Consider the following 16232-nt stretch of genomic DNA (forward strand, 5'->3'; position numbering starts at 1 on the left):
GAAAAAAAAAACAAATTTCCACCTCCTCCCAGCCTCCCATTTCCCTCCCCCTCCTCCCATTCTTCTCCCCCTCCTCCCACCCCTCTCCCTTTCCCCCCCACTTTTCTCCCCCTCCCTCTCCAGTCCAAAGAGCAGTCAGGGTTCCCTGCCCTGTGGTAAGTCCTAGGTCCTCCCCCCTCCGTCCATATCTAGGAAGGTGAACATCCAAACTGGCTAGGCTCCCACCAAGCCAGTACATTGCGTTGGATCAAAACCGCGTGCCATTGTCCTTGGCGTCTCATCAGCCCTCATTGTTCGTCATGTTCAGAGAGTCCAGTTTTATCCCATGCTTTTTTTGGTAACTACTGATCTCTTTATTTTGGTGCTTGATGACCTATGTGTTGTCTAAATTAGTCAAGCAATTAGTACATGAGTAAATATCCTTAAAATCTGGAGACTACCTCATTTAACTGTAAAGTTTATTTTCAATAGTAGATATTTTATACATTACTCACTTTTCTCCTTTTGATTAGCCACAGTTGACAATATTTTCACAAGGCAGCTATCGTATTTTGTTATGCTAACTCTGATAATTAGAGTGACAGCAAAAAGGGCAGGTGGGAGTGGCTTAATTCATTTGTCCTTTCACTGTCCACAGACCACGGTACTGAATAAGCCTCAAGGGAAGGCAAGACTCTGACTATTATAATTTTTATGTCAGTAGTTATACCCCACAGTTGATTTGAATCAAGCAGCCTCTAATATGATCTTTTACTTTAGATAAATGATTTGAAGATGGATTCATCTTTTAAATATGGGAAAAGATATCTGTCTATCTGCTCCTCAACCAGAACTCTTTTCATTTATCACTTGATGCATGGCTATGCTCCATGGTAGCTTGGAAAGGCATCTGATTTACACAGAAGTGGAAACTGTCTCTATTGCCCAATCTAGTTTTCAAACTAGATATATAAAATCAAACACCCAAAATTAAATTATCAAAATAATCAACATATATACTTGACTTTTAATTACAAAAAAATATGTGAAACATGTATTTAAACCATGTAAGATATGGAACTACAGATGCAGACTCTATGAGTCTGAAGCCAGTGGGCTGCATGGTAAGTTCCAGGTCAGCTGAGACTAGATGGTGGACCCAGCTTAAAAAAAAAAGTGCTATCAGAAGAAAAGAAAATCCAGTACTTCTTTGGTATTAAAACGCTCTTCATTCCTAAGAAAAAAGACCCCATAAGACACTGGTATTGGCAGATCTTATTCACACAATAAGAATTCTATATCTCCATAAACATGTTTACATTTTATCTTTTTCTTTTAGCAATTATTACCACCTGGAGATATGTATTAAAGGGTTTCATGGCTCCTTAGCCTTTACAGTTCTTGGGTCTGCTTAATAGAATAAAATAAAAAAAGAAAAGAAAAGGGAAAAAAAGAACAGAAATAGTATTTACTTACCTAATTCAAGCTTTTTAAATTTTTTAAAATATTTATTTATTATGTATATAATATCCTGTCTGCAGGCCAGAAGAGGGCACCAAACCTCATTACAAATGGTTGTGAGCCACCATGTGGTTGCTGGGAAGTGAACTCAGGACCTTTGGAAGAGCAGGCAATGCTCTTAACCACTGAGCCATCTCTCCAGCCCTCAAGCTTTTTATAATGATCGTTTTTATGCAAGCTTACTAGATTTCCTCATAGGTAAATCACAGGATGGAACTGGCTTCACTTAGGTACAATTTATCAAGCTTTTGTTAGTACTAATGCTTAAATAATGTTATTTCTTGATTTCATCATTATCTCATTCTGCATTGCTGCTAAACTTTGGGGTGAAAATCATATCAGAAAGTAAATTCTATAAATTATATTCTTAATAAGTGGAAAGATAATAAAGAATTTAAGATCATAATAGTTTATTATAACAAACTATTGCTACCATGTATGGTACTAACCTATGGTTTATTTTGTCATTTTTCAGTCCTTTTAAATTCATTTTCCTACCTACAGACAAAAAAAATAACTAGCAATTAAAAACAAAACTGAGAATCTGTGGGTTAAAAATCTTCATATGATGGCCAGCCTTGAATTGTATCTCCAGGCTGGGACACACTGGAAAAACTACACAGCAAGAATTCATGTCCATACCTCCGTCTCTTCCCATTAAATATGTCTTGTCCCAAGTCAAAAAGCTATCTCTCTCAAAAAAAAAGAGAATTTCACTGTTTTTCTTCAAAGCTTTAGTTATGTGTTATACACACATAAAAGTAAACTATTGCTTTCATGCAAAACCAAATCTTTTAATATGTGGCTCAAACTACTATATAAATTGTATCTCTCATTAGACAACTTAGCATCTTTTCTACTTTCCTTCTGCAGTAACAACTTCAGCAGATCATGGGCCACTACCCACAACATCATCCTTCACCTTGTGTGCTTATGTGAACACTTCCCTTCTGCCTAGGTAGTCCTTGTTTTTCTCACTCTTAGTCCCTACTCAAATAACACCTTTTCTATGAGATTTTCTAGTCCTCCCTCTCCCAGAATTTGCTCAATTACTCTGTATTCTACAGTTCTTTGATTAAAACTGAATTTTTGCACAACGTATTGCATTACTTTACCCTCTCATTCCTCACATACTTTGTCTTTTTAAAGGCAGAGACTGTCTTATCTTTGAATTTAGAGCCCAGAACACAGAAGAACTTCAATGAATATTTGCTGACCAGAAGAAAATCTATTATGTAACATTGTCTTTCTATGACTTAGAAGTCATGCTGTGTACTACACTAGCTTGGATGAAATCTTGCCTATACAAATAACTACTCGATTGAAGAAGAACCTAGTGAAATCATACCTTTTTCTTAGTTACTTCTACCACTTCAGTTGAAAAGAACAGTTATAATTACAGAGCATAGGTAAGCTACACTGGTAAAAACAGAGTTCTCAAAATATTTATTTTCTGTAAATTGTGACAGTCGTAAGTGCCTGGAAGGCTTAACAACAGTGTAGCGGTATATATATTCCACTTGGCCTTTGTGAGACATTTGAAAACAAGGCTGCTCATGCTTTCATTGTCAAGGATTATGAGCACAGATCAGACAAAGTTGCTTTTTTTTAAATTCCAAGAAATATAATTCTGTCTGTATCTACCCATCCACTCCCATTCACCCATGCATCTACCCATGCATCCACTGATCCATCCATGAATGCATGATCTGTTAAAGTTCTAATGTCTACAATTCTATGTTCATAAAGATTAGGCTAAAAATGTAAGAAGTCCCAAAGATCCTACAAGAACTCAGACTTGGCCAAAAGAATTAGTTGGAATGTGTAGGACGGCTCACAAAGTAAAGCTGCAAGCTGTGCATGGCTGATGACCTCACTGGATGGAACCCATGGTGGAAGAAGAGAACCAAATCCTTAATATTATTCTCTGACCTCCACCCACCAACCCTCACAAATACATCAGACACAGGCATGCCCAGGCATGCTTGCACACACACACACACACACACACACACACACACACACACACACACACACTCTATCTCTTTCTCACATACACATTCACACTTGCAATGTACAATAAATAAAGCTTGAAAAATGATTTGAAGGATGTAAGAATAGTATGTCTCATAAACACTAAAATTAAGTTTCTCCAAAGATACAACTTGCCTATGTGTACTCCTTACTCTTTTTGTGTTATTTACTGTATGAAAAGTAGTTTGGGACATCACATTTAACTTCAAAGGGGCTCAACAAGTTCAAGGATAAGCTATTTTTAAAAAATTGGAAAAGGATCACTGAAATTCTCAATGACATTTAAACACTATCCACAATGAAAGCATGCCAATGGTAGCAGCAGTCCAGTGCATTTGTTTGTTCAGAAATAAGAAGACTATGGAGTTAAGATGTGTGAAGCGTTGACATAGCAATAACTCAGAATGTACCTTTGCTTCTGCTGCATGGGTTGTTGTCTCATAGCCATATACTGCATATCTTCTTGTAGACGATTAAGAGGAGAATCTGGCTTCACACGAATCCCATAGTAATGGTACTTGGAGTTTCCTCTTCATAAAAGAACATTAAATATAGAAACATGAAAAGTCAGTAACAACAATATTAACCATCAACTTCACACAGAAGAATCTGGTTGAGACATTATGCTAACATTGCACATTTAGAACTTATCTTTTCTGGATGCCTGTTATGTTTCTCTGGTGACTTTCCAAAAATCAAAATAAGATTCCAAAACAATCACCTCAAGGCAAACCTTCCCTTTAAACTTTCACTTCAATATTCACCACATAGCTCACTTGTCCCACTCACATTAATTTATTTTCTAACATCCATTTCAAACTTAATTTAGAAGGGATAATGGCTGGGAAAGAGTTTGGGCCAATCACAATTCAACCACAAAGCACTGCACACTGACAGTAACTTGCTATAAATACATGGAGAAAAAAGTCTTTATTCTGTAGTCTTGGATTAATTCTTTGTGTGTTTATTTTAGAAATGATGGTGTAATATCATCTTTAGATGCTATGGTGGTTTATTTAATGTTTTGAAACCTAAAAAGGGAGAAGGTACTTAACATATGTCTTTTAAATTACATTTTATTATTGATTTAATTGATTCATATCTGTTTTTCAAGATTCATAGCTGTTGTTTACTAATAAGATATACTATAAAAGATTTGGACATTTCCCTGTAAAAATGGTGAAGTCCCCCTGGCATAAAAGTTTTGGAACTTCTTAGTGTTCATGAAAAATACCATGCTTGATATTAAAAATGACAATTTTTATCCTGAATGGAACTTGCAAATTCTTGCAAAAATAACATTTTAAATATGTAAATTCTTGCAGAGAGACTAGTTTTCACAAGTCTATATATAGCAATATGTCAGTGAGTGCTCTTCCAATTTTTTCTTTCATTTACAAAGAGAAATGTAAGTGGTGTGTGGATTACATATTTTTAATGAAAATAGATAATTTTACTTCCAAGACTAACAAACATACACTGGATGAGCCATACATCTGAAGAGACATTAAAGCCATCAAATCCCCATACTTTAGGAAAATGAAAGAAACAGAAGTGAAAACTTAATAATGGCAGAGAAACACCTTCTACTTGAGAAATTAGACCTTGTCTATAAAACGTACCAAGATTAGAGCAAAAACCTACAACAAAACCTACCAGGAACACACTTGGTAATGTGCTATATGAAGTAGATGTTGTAGAAAGTAAAGGGAAAAGCAGGAAGCAGGAGACATGAATCATGGGGAAGTTCACAAAGTAAATTGATGCTTTACTTCTGAGACTCAGTTTCCTACAAACCAGCTTTGGGGTTGGAGTAAGAGGAAGGTCTTTTATCCCCCCCCCCCCCCCCCCCAGGAGAGTCCCCTGAAGAGACAGACACCCAGGGCCATCCTCAGTCAGCTGTAATCTGGAGATGGGATCTATGGAAATGCAGCCTTTGCACTGCTTTTGTTAGAAATGCTCTGGTTTTATATGCTTACTGTTTACATGAGTGCCAAAGGGAGGTGTGGTCGGGTTTGGATAATTTCACTAGACAATCCTCTTGACAGATAATGCTTCTAGAGACAGTTTACTTAAAAACAAAATCCTCTTGACAGATAATGCTTCTAGAGACAGTTTACTTAAAAACAAAATCCTCTTGACAGATAATGCTTCTAGAGACAGTTTACTTAAAAACAAACAACGAAACCCCATCCCCCCCAAAAAAACCGTGAGATTTAATCTGCCTCTTGATCTATACTGATTGTCCTTCCATTCCTTGGAGCATGAATGAAAAGCTGGTATCAGTTTCCACAGCAGAAGAATCTCTGAGATTTCGCCCCAACACCATGGGCTTCCTCTGTTAGTACTCCACCAGCTTCCGAACACTCCATTTGTTTAAATCTAATAGCATTTTTTCCCTCCTTATTCTCTTAGGCTTTCCTTTCCAACTCAACTGCAAACACCACATGCAATGTTAAAAGGATTAGGAGGCAAAATCCTTGGGGGTAGGGAATCGAAAGTAAAAACTGCAATACTGCAGAATGTACTTGTAGAATATGGATTCTACTCATTCACAAACCCAAACAACCCCAATTTTGTCCCTTTCTATTTTAAAGATGTGTTTCAAGGTTTGAATAGAGCCTCAAAATAGGACCCATTGAAATCCTTTCCAGTAACAAAAGCAGCACAACAATACAGCTATTAGAATGTTGACTAAAGCCTAGAGTTTCAAAATATTGGCACCATATGTGTAACTACTGAGCCATCAGCTAGGAAATACTAGGTTAGGTCTCCAAATAATGATTTTCCTGGTTTTGGGAGGGAGGAAATACAAGAGAAACAAAAGTTCCTTTTTTCAAAGGCATGAAAGCTAGTTTCTTCAGTCTGAATAGACAATCACATTCTGCAATTTAAAATATACTACCTTTTGAAGTACCAAAAGAATATATTTATGAAAGAACTGAACCTCTGGCTATTTGAAAGTTGCTTCAAAGCAAGCAAAAGGAAAAATTCACAGTTCAAACACATACAAACTCTCCTAAAACTAACACAGTAATGAGTTTCTGGACATACTATCCTAAAATATGGTACTCAGAATTAGAGAAAACAGCAGAAACAGGCCATGGAGTAAAAAAATTCTCTCACTTCTTCTCCAGTGAAATGCGTGATAAAACACAGCTGCTCCTCCTTGTTCTACCTTGATGTTTCTTAAGATCCCCATGCCAGAGGGACCTTCCTGCATCAGGAGGACGGAATTATCTTTCTGCCCGAGGACACAGCATGGAATCTGAATGAAGGCCTTCCTGGGCCACCGCTCATCCTGTTTATAATTGCAGATCACACCACTTTGTCCAATCATGCTTCTCCAGGATTGCCCACTTTTTCAGAGTTTGCATAAAATCACATTTTTTTCATTTCTTTGATTCTTTATATATAAAGGCATCATTTTTATAATTTTCTATAAAAATTATACTACAGAAATGGGTTCCTGCTTAGCTTTTATTTTCTAGTTGGGTCACCTGAAAAAAAAAGCCCTCACTGAGAAATTGCCTAGATCAAATAGGCCTGTAGGCATGTCTTTCGGAGGATGTCTGGATTATTAATTTGTACAGGAGGGTCCAGTCCAGTGTGAAGTGATACTATGCAAAGGTAGATGTGGTCTTGGTCTAAGCAAGAGCCTGTGAGTTAGCCAGCAAGAAGCATTCTTCCATGGCTCTGACCTCCAAGTTTCCGTCTTTAGTTCCTGGTCCTGAATTCTATCAATGGTGGATTGAGACTTGGAAGTGTAAACTAGCTAAGCTTTTTCCTCCCTGAGTTGTTTATCACAGTAACAGAAAGGAGGCTGGAGCTCATAAGTATGTGTTGCACATGTTAAACTGTGTTCTGCTATGAAGATCTGAGCCCTCTGTCTGGAGATAAGTACAGGCAGGTTAATCTTTTCTCTCTGAAAACATTCACTTCTCCCTTCTGCATAACGTGTAATGATGGTAATTAGTAGTGCATTGCTTCTCAGCCTTTGTACTGTAAGTCTTGGAGGCCGTGACCTATAACTAAAGGTCTATCACCTTTACAGGGCAGCATTGCTAGTTTAGTGTTGTGTGCACGATCCCTGTATGAGTCAGAAAGCCAACGGGTGCATAGATCTCTACCTAACTGCTTAAAATATTAGTCTTCAATTGGTAAAAATCATGGAAAATAAAAATGAAGCTTCAAGGCTCTAAATTTTCTGTTCATCATAAAGCTTAGAAAAAAGGCTCATTGTTTCTGAAGGAAAGAAAGCCATGAGACTGAAAGCTCCTCCTTCACATCGCTGGTCTCTAAAATGGAAATATGACACAGTTTCACTCCCACAGATGACTATTTTCACAATCAAGAGCAAGAGAAATGTATAGAAAGCTTAGAAGGATATTAAGAGGTAAAACAGAACCATCAGCAAGGACTTCAAATATTCACATTTTGTAAGTTTACCAAATACCTTTAATTTGTCCCAGAATTACAGGATAAAGTGAAAATTTCCACCTTAACTACTTCTTCTAGTCAAAGTTTTCATAAAAATAATTAAACGTATTTTAAAGCAGTAAGGAAATGCTTAGTTTTCCATTTACTATGTCACTTTATTCACTTTTAATAGGTTTATTTTCAAAAAGCGATGGCAGTGGTATATAACAATTTTTAAAAATATCATATGCAAATCTTGCACAAACAGGTTGGCCTTCTAATTTCTATGTAGTCTGAAAACCAGTTTGATGATATTCACTGAATAGTAATATTCCTTTTCCTATGAACTTAAAAATAGACTTCATGCTATATTTATCTCCTTTATGTTTTCTATAATCAAGTACATTTCTGCTCACTGTATAACACTGCTGTAATTTGATAAAGGAGGAAGAACTAATTGTGTTGATTTTCAGTACTAACCTAGTTCCTAATCTCCTAGTTCGTAGCCCCATAAAGATGGACCTTATTAGTTTTCCAAACGAGGCAGCGTTGACTGGGTCCAGTTTGTGTTCCTGACAGTGTCGAAGATAGTGATTGTACAGAGTGCTTCTCGGAAGGCTCACTCCTTCCGCTGTCTCATAGTTGTCCAACAGCCACTGGAGCTGGTAAGATAAGAGAGAATAAGCAGAGAATTCACATTATTTGCCAAAGCTTCGGCAAGACAGAGTATGTACAAATACTTGGAAGTACTTCCATTAACTGTCAGGATAAACAAGGATTATCTTGAAGTTGGTAAATCTGAATTTCTAAGCTCTGGGAAATGTCACAGCAGTTATCAGTTTAGACAATATGTTATATTCAAATTTCCAAGCATAAGGAAAGATAATAATTTTCCCTATATTGACTATAATCCTGGAGTAACATACTTCTTTAAAAAATTCAAATAATAGCATTCACTGGTCAAGATTAATAACATAAACATATCATTTATAATTGTTATAAAATAAAGCACAGTACCTAATACATTCTAAACCTGGCAACACGGTACCTAACAACTAGCATGTTGGTCTGTTACAATAATTAAACAGTACCCTTACTCATATGAAGTTTTATATTAGATTGTATTATCTCAAATTATCACTACATAATACAATAACATTATTATCTACTGGGACAAATAACTTCTATATAAAAAAGGCAATAATTTTTACAATCATCTCAATTTGTTACCTCAAAGTTGAGGTGTCTTTTTTCCTCAAAGTTTTGGAAAGCACGTGACCATGATAAGCAGTAAATAATGTTTTTTTCCACCTATAGTCTACATTTCAAAGTTTTATATTGTACTTTGTTTATTAAAAATATTTAAATTTAGAACGTACGAGAAAAATACCTGCCATAGATGTATATATTTTCGTTACTAAGTTCCAACTTACTCGTTTACTTACTTATAAAAGAAGTGAAAGAAACGTAAACTGTTTTCCCAGGGTTATATAGTGTCTCAGCGCTTGAGTGTGGTTTCTAATTCTTGCTTTCTATACTCTAGACCAACAGGCAATCAAAGCAGCAAATGTTTTATATTATTTGTCTTAACCATCTCCGTGGCATGTATAAATGGAATGGTAAAGAACAAACATTGAAGAAAAGATTGTAATTAAGTGTGAATTATGGAAGTAAAATAATTCAAAAATGAATGCGGTTCCACCTGTCCTCTGGATATTGACTCAAAGGCTAAAATGATGATGGTCTGGACATTCAAGTAAGTCAAAGAATTATTCTACCCTATCTATAAAGTTTATGTGTCTCATTTAAGACGTTTCCTGAAACTTAGAAGCAGAACTTTTAGATTTTTATTTAAAATATCAAAATGTTTTGATTATTTTAAACTATAACAGCTGAATTTCCCAGAGCATTTCAATTTCAAACACGCCTAAACAATCATTAAACAGTTAAACATATCACCACACTTGTAAGAATTAATGGCTTTGAAAATATACCACAAGGCATATAAGATACTTTTAAACATAAAATTATGTCCTGTTCAGGAAGTCTTCTAGTTCCCTAAGGAACATATATCTATGTGAGCACACAAAACACATATTAATGCTGTGCCACAAATAATTCAACACTATAGAGCACTAAAAAGATTACACAAATTAGCTCTCCTTTTTATAGTGACAGAAAAGTATTACAGGTCATAAAGGATTTTTTCATAGCATTTATTTTTAAACTTCATATCAGTAAAATGTTTTCTAGAGACACCCAAATATGAGTGTTATGTATTGAAAATAATACACAAAATATATCCTTGATAAACATCTGTTTAGTATAAAACATCTGAGATAAACTCACACATACATTAAGTCACTGACATCAAAACCAGTCCTCTACAGTGGGCTGGCATGTTTCTTTTGAGATTTTTTTTTTAATTTCAAGAATTTTAAAATATAAAACACAAGTAAGAAAGACAAAATACAGCAATACAAACCTGACTCTTATTTCATCCATGAAACTCTGTAAAATGACCAGGATCTGAAAGCACTTCAAGTGGAATTCAAGGAGCCATTGTGAACCATATGGCATAAAAGTGAGCTACAGTCTTTCATACAGGTGCTAGTTAGAGCAAGACACAACTGCCTTCTATAGGTGTTTTTAATATGTTAAAAATAGGAACACAGACCCTTGATAGCAAAGGTTAACAAGGAAATACTAAAAAAAAAAGCTATTAGGAGGATTTGTATGAGGTGAAATATTTTTAGCAGTTGCTCATGATGTAATATTTTTCTCATATCTACAAGCATACATCATAAAAATATATTTAAAAGTAGTGAAGGGGTGTGTGTGTGTGTGTGTGTGTGTGTGTGCACGCGCGCGCGTGCGTGTGTGTACCCCTATCAAAGGCATAATAAAATGAGTAAGAATAAGGAGTAAAATGAATCAATGTTTTTCTTTCTTAATGAGCAGGTGACAAATTCACACAGAAAATTTTAAAGGATATTTTCCCCAGAAATGAAGCAGACAACTTTAAAATGTGAACTTTATAATCTTAGTATGCATATAAAAGCAGATAAATCCAAATCAATAAGTCAACACAAATAAAAATGTTAATTCTACCATAGTTATATACTAGTATCATTATAACATTTAACTAATTAGAAGTGAAGAATAACCAGGTATATTAGCTTACTCATTTCTCACCGCCAAGGATAGTCTTTTAGAGATAAAACATTTTATGAAAGATTTTGAAAAAAAATCTAAATATTTCATAAAAATATTTCAAAAGGTGTGTTTAATAATTGTGGAAACTAGCATAAGAAGCAAAGGTCAACATAAAATGTTTCAAGTTCAACAATGATTTTGTGTGAGAGTTAATCAGGTCAATTATAATAACAGCTTTTAAATATAGTAAAAAAATAAATCTTTCTTTATGACAAAAACGTTCTCTTTAATTACAGCAAAAGGTGGCATAAGCTACTTAGAATCCTCAATGATGTCACCCCCACCACAGCTGGAGAGAAGTCAGAGAAAATGGGGCTTTTCTTCAGAATAGCTACTCATTCCTTTTACATACAAGTAAAAACTTTGGCTGGTTTTAAAAACTTGTTTTCTACCTATACGGTTTATATTCCCGCCAAATGTTTAATTTTGCATACTTCACAACATCCAGCTGTGGTTAGTTTATAAGTTCCAGAGTTCAGCTGTCTTAGTGACTAGGACTTGGCTAAATTTGTTTCCACCTCCATCTTATCAAAAGGAGAAACTTTATTCCTCACAGAAGCAAGGAGAGCATGTGGGAGGAGAGAAGAGGTCAACAGAGACAAAAACCCTGAAAATAGAGGGGCCTGGTCTGCTGACATGGGGTCCCATTGGGAAGCTGGTCAAAAGCCACATCACCTATGGTTATTACCCAAGAAACTTAATATAAACAATACACCATCTAGAATATGCCAGAAAAGACTTCGGGATACAGCTGGTATATTTAATCAACATACTACATACTAGTATTTCATTTTCTGATTTTGACCCATGATGAAACAAAAAAATAAGATATTACATCTAAACCATAGGATCAGATAGCATTTTTTAAATTATTATGGGAACTTAGAAGTTACATTTCTGTGCTGTAATGTAAAAGATTATGCTTTGTCCTACATGCCTCCTACCCAAAGGCAATGGGTATCTCTTATAAGGTACATTATTTCTTGCTATTAACAGAATGTAGTTGGACATTAGAATTCAATAGCCTTAACATTTAGTAGTTTAGAAAGCAACTATCTGTTTCTTATATTATTCTTTTAATAAAGTATCTTATATAAAGTGATTATATTTACAAATTTTATAGCTTCTTAAATATCATAGAAACTTTGACCTTTATCTTTAAAACCAAATTATTCTAATAATGAGCTAACAATACTCATCTAAGGGTAGAAAGCAAGATAACTGCATCTTTCCACCTTTGTGTGTAATCTGTATTAATCAGATCAGATTATAAAAGATGAACAGTTTCTATTTTTCCGAAAGGGAAACATTAATCGACAAATAAAAATAAATAATGTACTGCCCTATTAACATCTAAATGTAATATTTGGCCTTTTACAGATGTGTTATTATCAATTAGGAATTACTTTAAGTTCAGTGAACCTAAGCTATGCATTTGACAGGTCTATAGTAACTTTTATTTAGAATAGCATCAAGCCAGTGGTGAGTGAATGATTAATAACCAAGATTTTATTTTAAGCTGAATATATTTCAGTAGCTTAATCTTGTAAGAATTATGAACCAATTGTCTGCTATATTGTGAAAATTCTGAAAACATAAATGCCTAGAGGTTTTCATATACTTTAAGTGGAATTAAAAGTGCACTACACAAAAGCAACAATTAACAATAACTCTATGCGGAAATTTATAATCCAAAATATCCTAAATTGGATAGAATACAAATACTAAATGAAAATGTATATTACTTACAGTTGAGAATACAAAGCAAGTGGGAGTCAGTAACTAAAAGAACTAGATAATATTTGGACTTAGGCATATTTATAAGATTATTAAGAGCATCTTGATATATATAAATTAAAAATAAAATACACACAAAAGTATTATATAAAATAATATAAAACTAAAATCAAAACACATTATAAAATACAAAAAGATGAATCATATCACTCTGGGGTACAACTTTTTAAAGAATTAGACAGGAAGAAAAGAAAGCTACTCTTAATCTTAAAGATGAATATAGGAAATTATAAAGTGACCCACATATCCTTCATTCAGTTAGAATGACATAAGAGAGAACCCTGTACTAATACATACACACTGATTGAATATTTGGGGACAAAAAGAGAAATCAATACAGTCTATGTGTGAGTTTCAAATAGACATTTATGTTACTGTGAAAGGAACCCTAAAACATTAAAGATAGGGTCTGTCCCATTCTATTGTTTCTGATATTCATCTGCTCAGCAAATATTTAGTTTGCATCCACTACTATATACCAGCACTGCTCTAGACACTAGGGCTGTGTCAGAAGACAAACCATAAAAGTCCTTATTCTTTTACATCTTTTACTAGGCAATAAATATTTATTGACTGTCTATGGTACTATTGCTGACATAATGGCACCAGGTTATCAAGACTAAAGCACTGCACGCAGCGTAACTAACTTAGCCATAGCTGGAACATAGTATTGTGTACCAAACATAGAAATTTCACTTGCATTTTAATTTGGATGATAATAGCATATGGAAATTAACAAATATGGCTTGGTAGCATAAAATAGCCTTTAAAATACACTGGAAGGGGCTGGGAACATACTGTGGTTAAGAGTGCTGGCTGCTCTCCTAGAGGACCAGGGTTCAGTTACCAGTACCCACATGGCAGATCAGAACTGTCTTCAGTTTCAGTGGATACAGTGTCCTCCTCTTACCTCTCTGGGCACCAGGAAGACATGTAGCATACATACAAACATTCAGGCCAACAGTAAAACATAAGTAACTCTTTTAAAAAAAGATATACTCAGAGAATGGATATAAAACGAAATATTGCTTCATCATCAAATGTATGAAACGAAGGGGAAACGGAGACAAGCTTGATTCTATTAGAAAAAGATTATTTACTTAATTTGTATGTAATAATATTTTCTGAATTACTGTTAATATTTAAATGCATATGGATAAATCAGAAATAATTTCCATACTGTATCACCAAATAATGTAACATTTATGCTCAAAAGTTACTATTAACATCCATTTTTAGAAGTTTGAACATGGATGCACACTAGATAATGTTTCCTAATTCCTTCCTAATGAGGCTGATCTTTGAAGAAACTGACAATTCAAAGAACTAATCATCATAAAGGTGAACTCCTCAACCACGAAGGATCCTATAAAATCTCAAATAATTCTGTATTATATTCTCATGACGGGTAATGGTAACAGTTCATTAGCATTTAAAATGTGGGCAACAGAAGATATGTACTAAGTAGTATTTTATTTATTCCTTATTATTTTTATTTCTATATTTTACTTTATTATACATTATTTTGTATTTGTTTGTTCATTTACTTCAGCTGTTGGTGAAAATCCAATGAAAGTCAGGAGCATCATGACCTTCCTAAGGGAAAGACAATGCAAATATTTCCTGCGTTTAAGAAGAAGACAGTACTCAGAAATATCAAAAAAAAAAAAAAAAGAAGGTAACCAAATGGGCATCTGTAGAACTGACCCTGCTTGCTTCTGTTTACAAGCCGTCTCTAGAATTATTCCTATTCCTAAAGACTGAACTATCCATGCAGTTTTGAATAAGGCTGACCATTTCATAGATGTAATAAAAATGAGAGAAGCCAGGAGACAAAGATTATCACCACACAAGCAACATTTGTGTCCACTCTTCCTACATAATGAAACACAGCTAGTAGGTCCAACCACATAGATTTTCTATAGTACACAATGAAAACACAAAACCAGGGAAGACTATGGAATTGTGTTGTTTGAGCAGGTTCATTCATTCAGTTATTGACAATGAATTTTAATTCACAAGTTCTAACTGAAGAAAATTATTTTTTAAACATCCCAAAATATCTCAAAAGTTTCAAACAAACAGAAATATTAAAAATTCTTAAACATACATTATTGTTCAGGAAAAAAATCAATAAAGTTGGGTGATTGAAATTAAATTCAAACAACATGTTATATATTTCATATCACAAAAGTGAAATAACAATTGACTTTCAGAGCCAATCTAGAAATCTGAAAATTTCAAACGAGCAACTACAAAATTCTATTTATTTTTAAAAATACTTATATGCCTGCACACGTCTGGTTGGAAGTGATAAACATTTTCACGTGCTATTTTCAATATCCTAACTGGCAAACGCATCCTAATAGCATATGGTAAACTAGCCTTTAGCCCAAACACAGACTCATTCCAGTAACCAGGATCTACTTAAGATCGAAGAGTGGAAAATTGTGTTCAAATTGTTTTTAAAAAGAGGTGACAAAATATATATCCTTATTTTAAAGTTTCTATCTACAATTTTCACCAAAATTATAGGCCTTCTGCAAATTGGCTAACATGCTTGTGTTTGCCAAGAAACCTCTCTTGAAAAAACAAGTCAAAACACTTCCTCCAAAACCAAACATTAGAACATCAAAAAGAACTGTATTCCAGAATACAAATCTTAAATAGTTCAAAGTATAAGTATATTTTTAAAAAATCAGCGAGACATTTTCTATAAACTAAATGATTGTTAAAAATACTATAGCCTTTTTGAAAATTAATGAAATTTAATGAAAATATTTCAGTGATCTTAATTTTAAACCTTTTAGATATAAAAATATTACAAAAATTAAGAAATAACAATAAATTATTCCTAAATTAAAAAAAACAGTTTTAAAGGAAATTTCTAATTCTTACTAAAATGTCAGTAATACTAATTTAGCACATCTACCTACAACAGATTTAAGTCATGGATCTACGGACATCCCCATACATTCAGAAATCATCTTCTAAAAATAACTGTAACAAACATTTTCATTCGCTCAACTCTGAACATCAGTGAGAAGGTTTATTTCACACCACTTACCGGTGTTAGGGTGATGCTGTACCTGGTGACAGTGACAGCTCCAGGAAGTAATGAGGCCACTCTGCTTGCCTCAGGTACTAGCAACTTACAGCTTACACACAACTTCACTTTGGGCCCATTCTCATTTCTCTTCATTGTTTAGGACTTGAGTTCATCCATGACTGTGGCCTGCCTACCTTACAGTCTTATCAGAAAATAC

The 16232-nt window shown here is 34.3% G+C and overlaps 1 protein-coding gene across 7 annotated transcripts in view; it reads right to left on the reverse strand.

Annotated features, from left to right (window-relative positions):
- The window catches only part of Rfx3 (regulatory factor X3), a 248446-nt gene that overhangs the window by 62504 nt on the left and 169710 nt on the right, over window positions 1-16232 (reverse strand). For all 7 annotated transcript variants that reach the window (XM_075973779.1, XM_075973777.1, XM_075973775.1 and 4 more), the window contains 2 exons: window positions 8434-8615; window positions 3945-4064 (listed from right to left, as the gene is read on the reverse strand). In XM_075973779.1, the coding sequence (XP_075829894.1) occupies window positions 3945-4064; window positions 8434-8615 (302 nt within the window). The remainder of the gene's footprint in view (window positions 1-3944; window positions 4065-8433; window positions 8616-16232) is intronic.

Source organism: Microtus pennsylvanicus, chromosome 5 (genome assembly GCF_037038515.1).
Source record: "Microtus pennsylvanicus isolate mMicPen1 chromosome 5, mMicPen1.hap1, whole genome shotgun sequence".
NCBI classification, from domain to species: Eukaryota; Metazoa; Chordata; class Mammalia; order Rodentia; family Cricetidae; genus Microtus; species Microtus pennsylvanicus.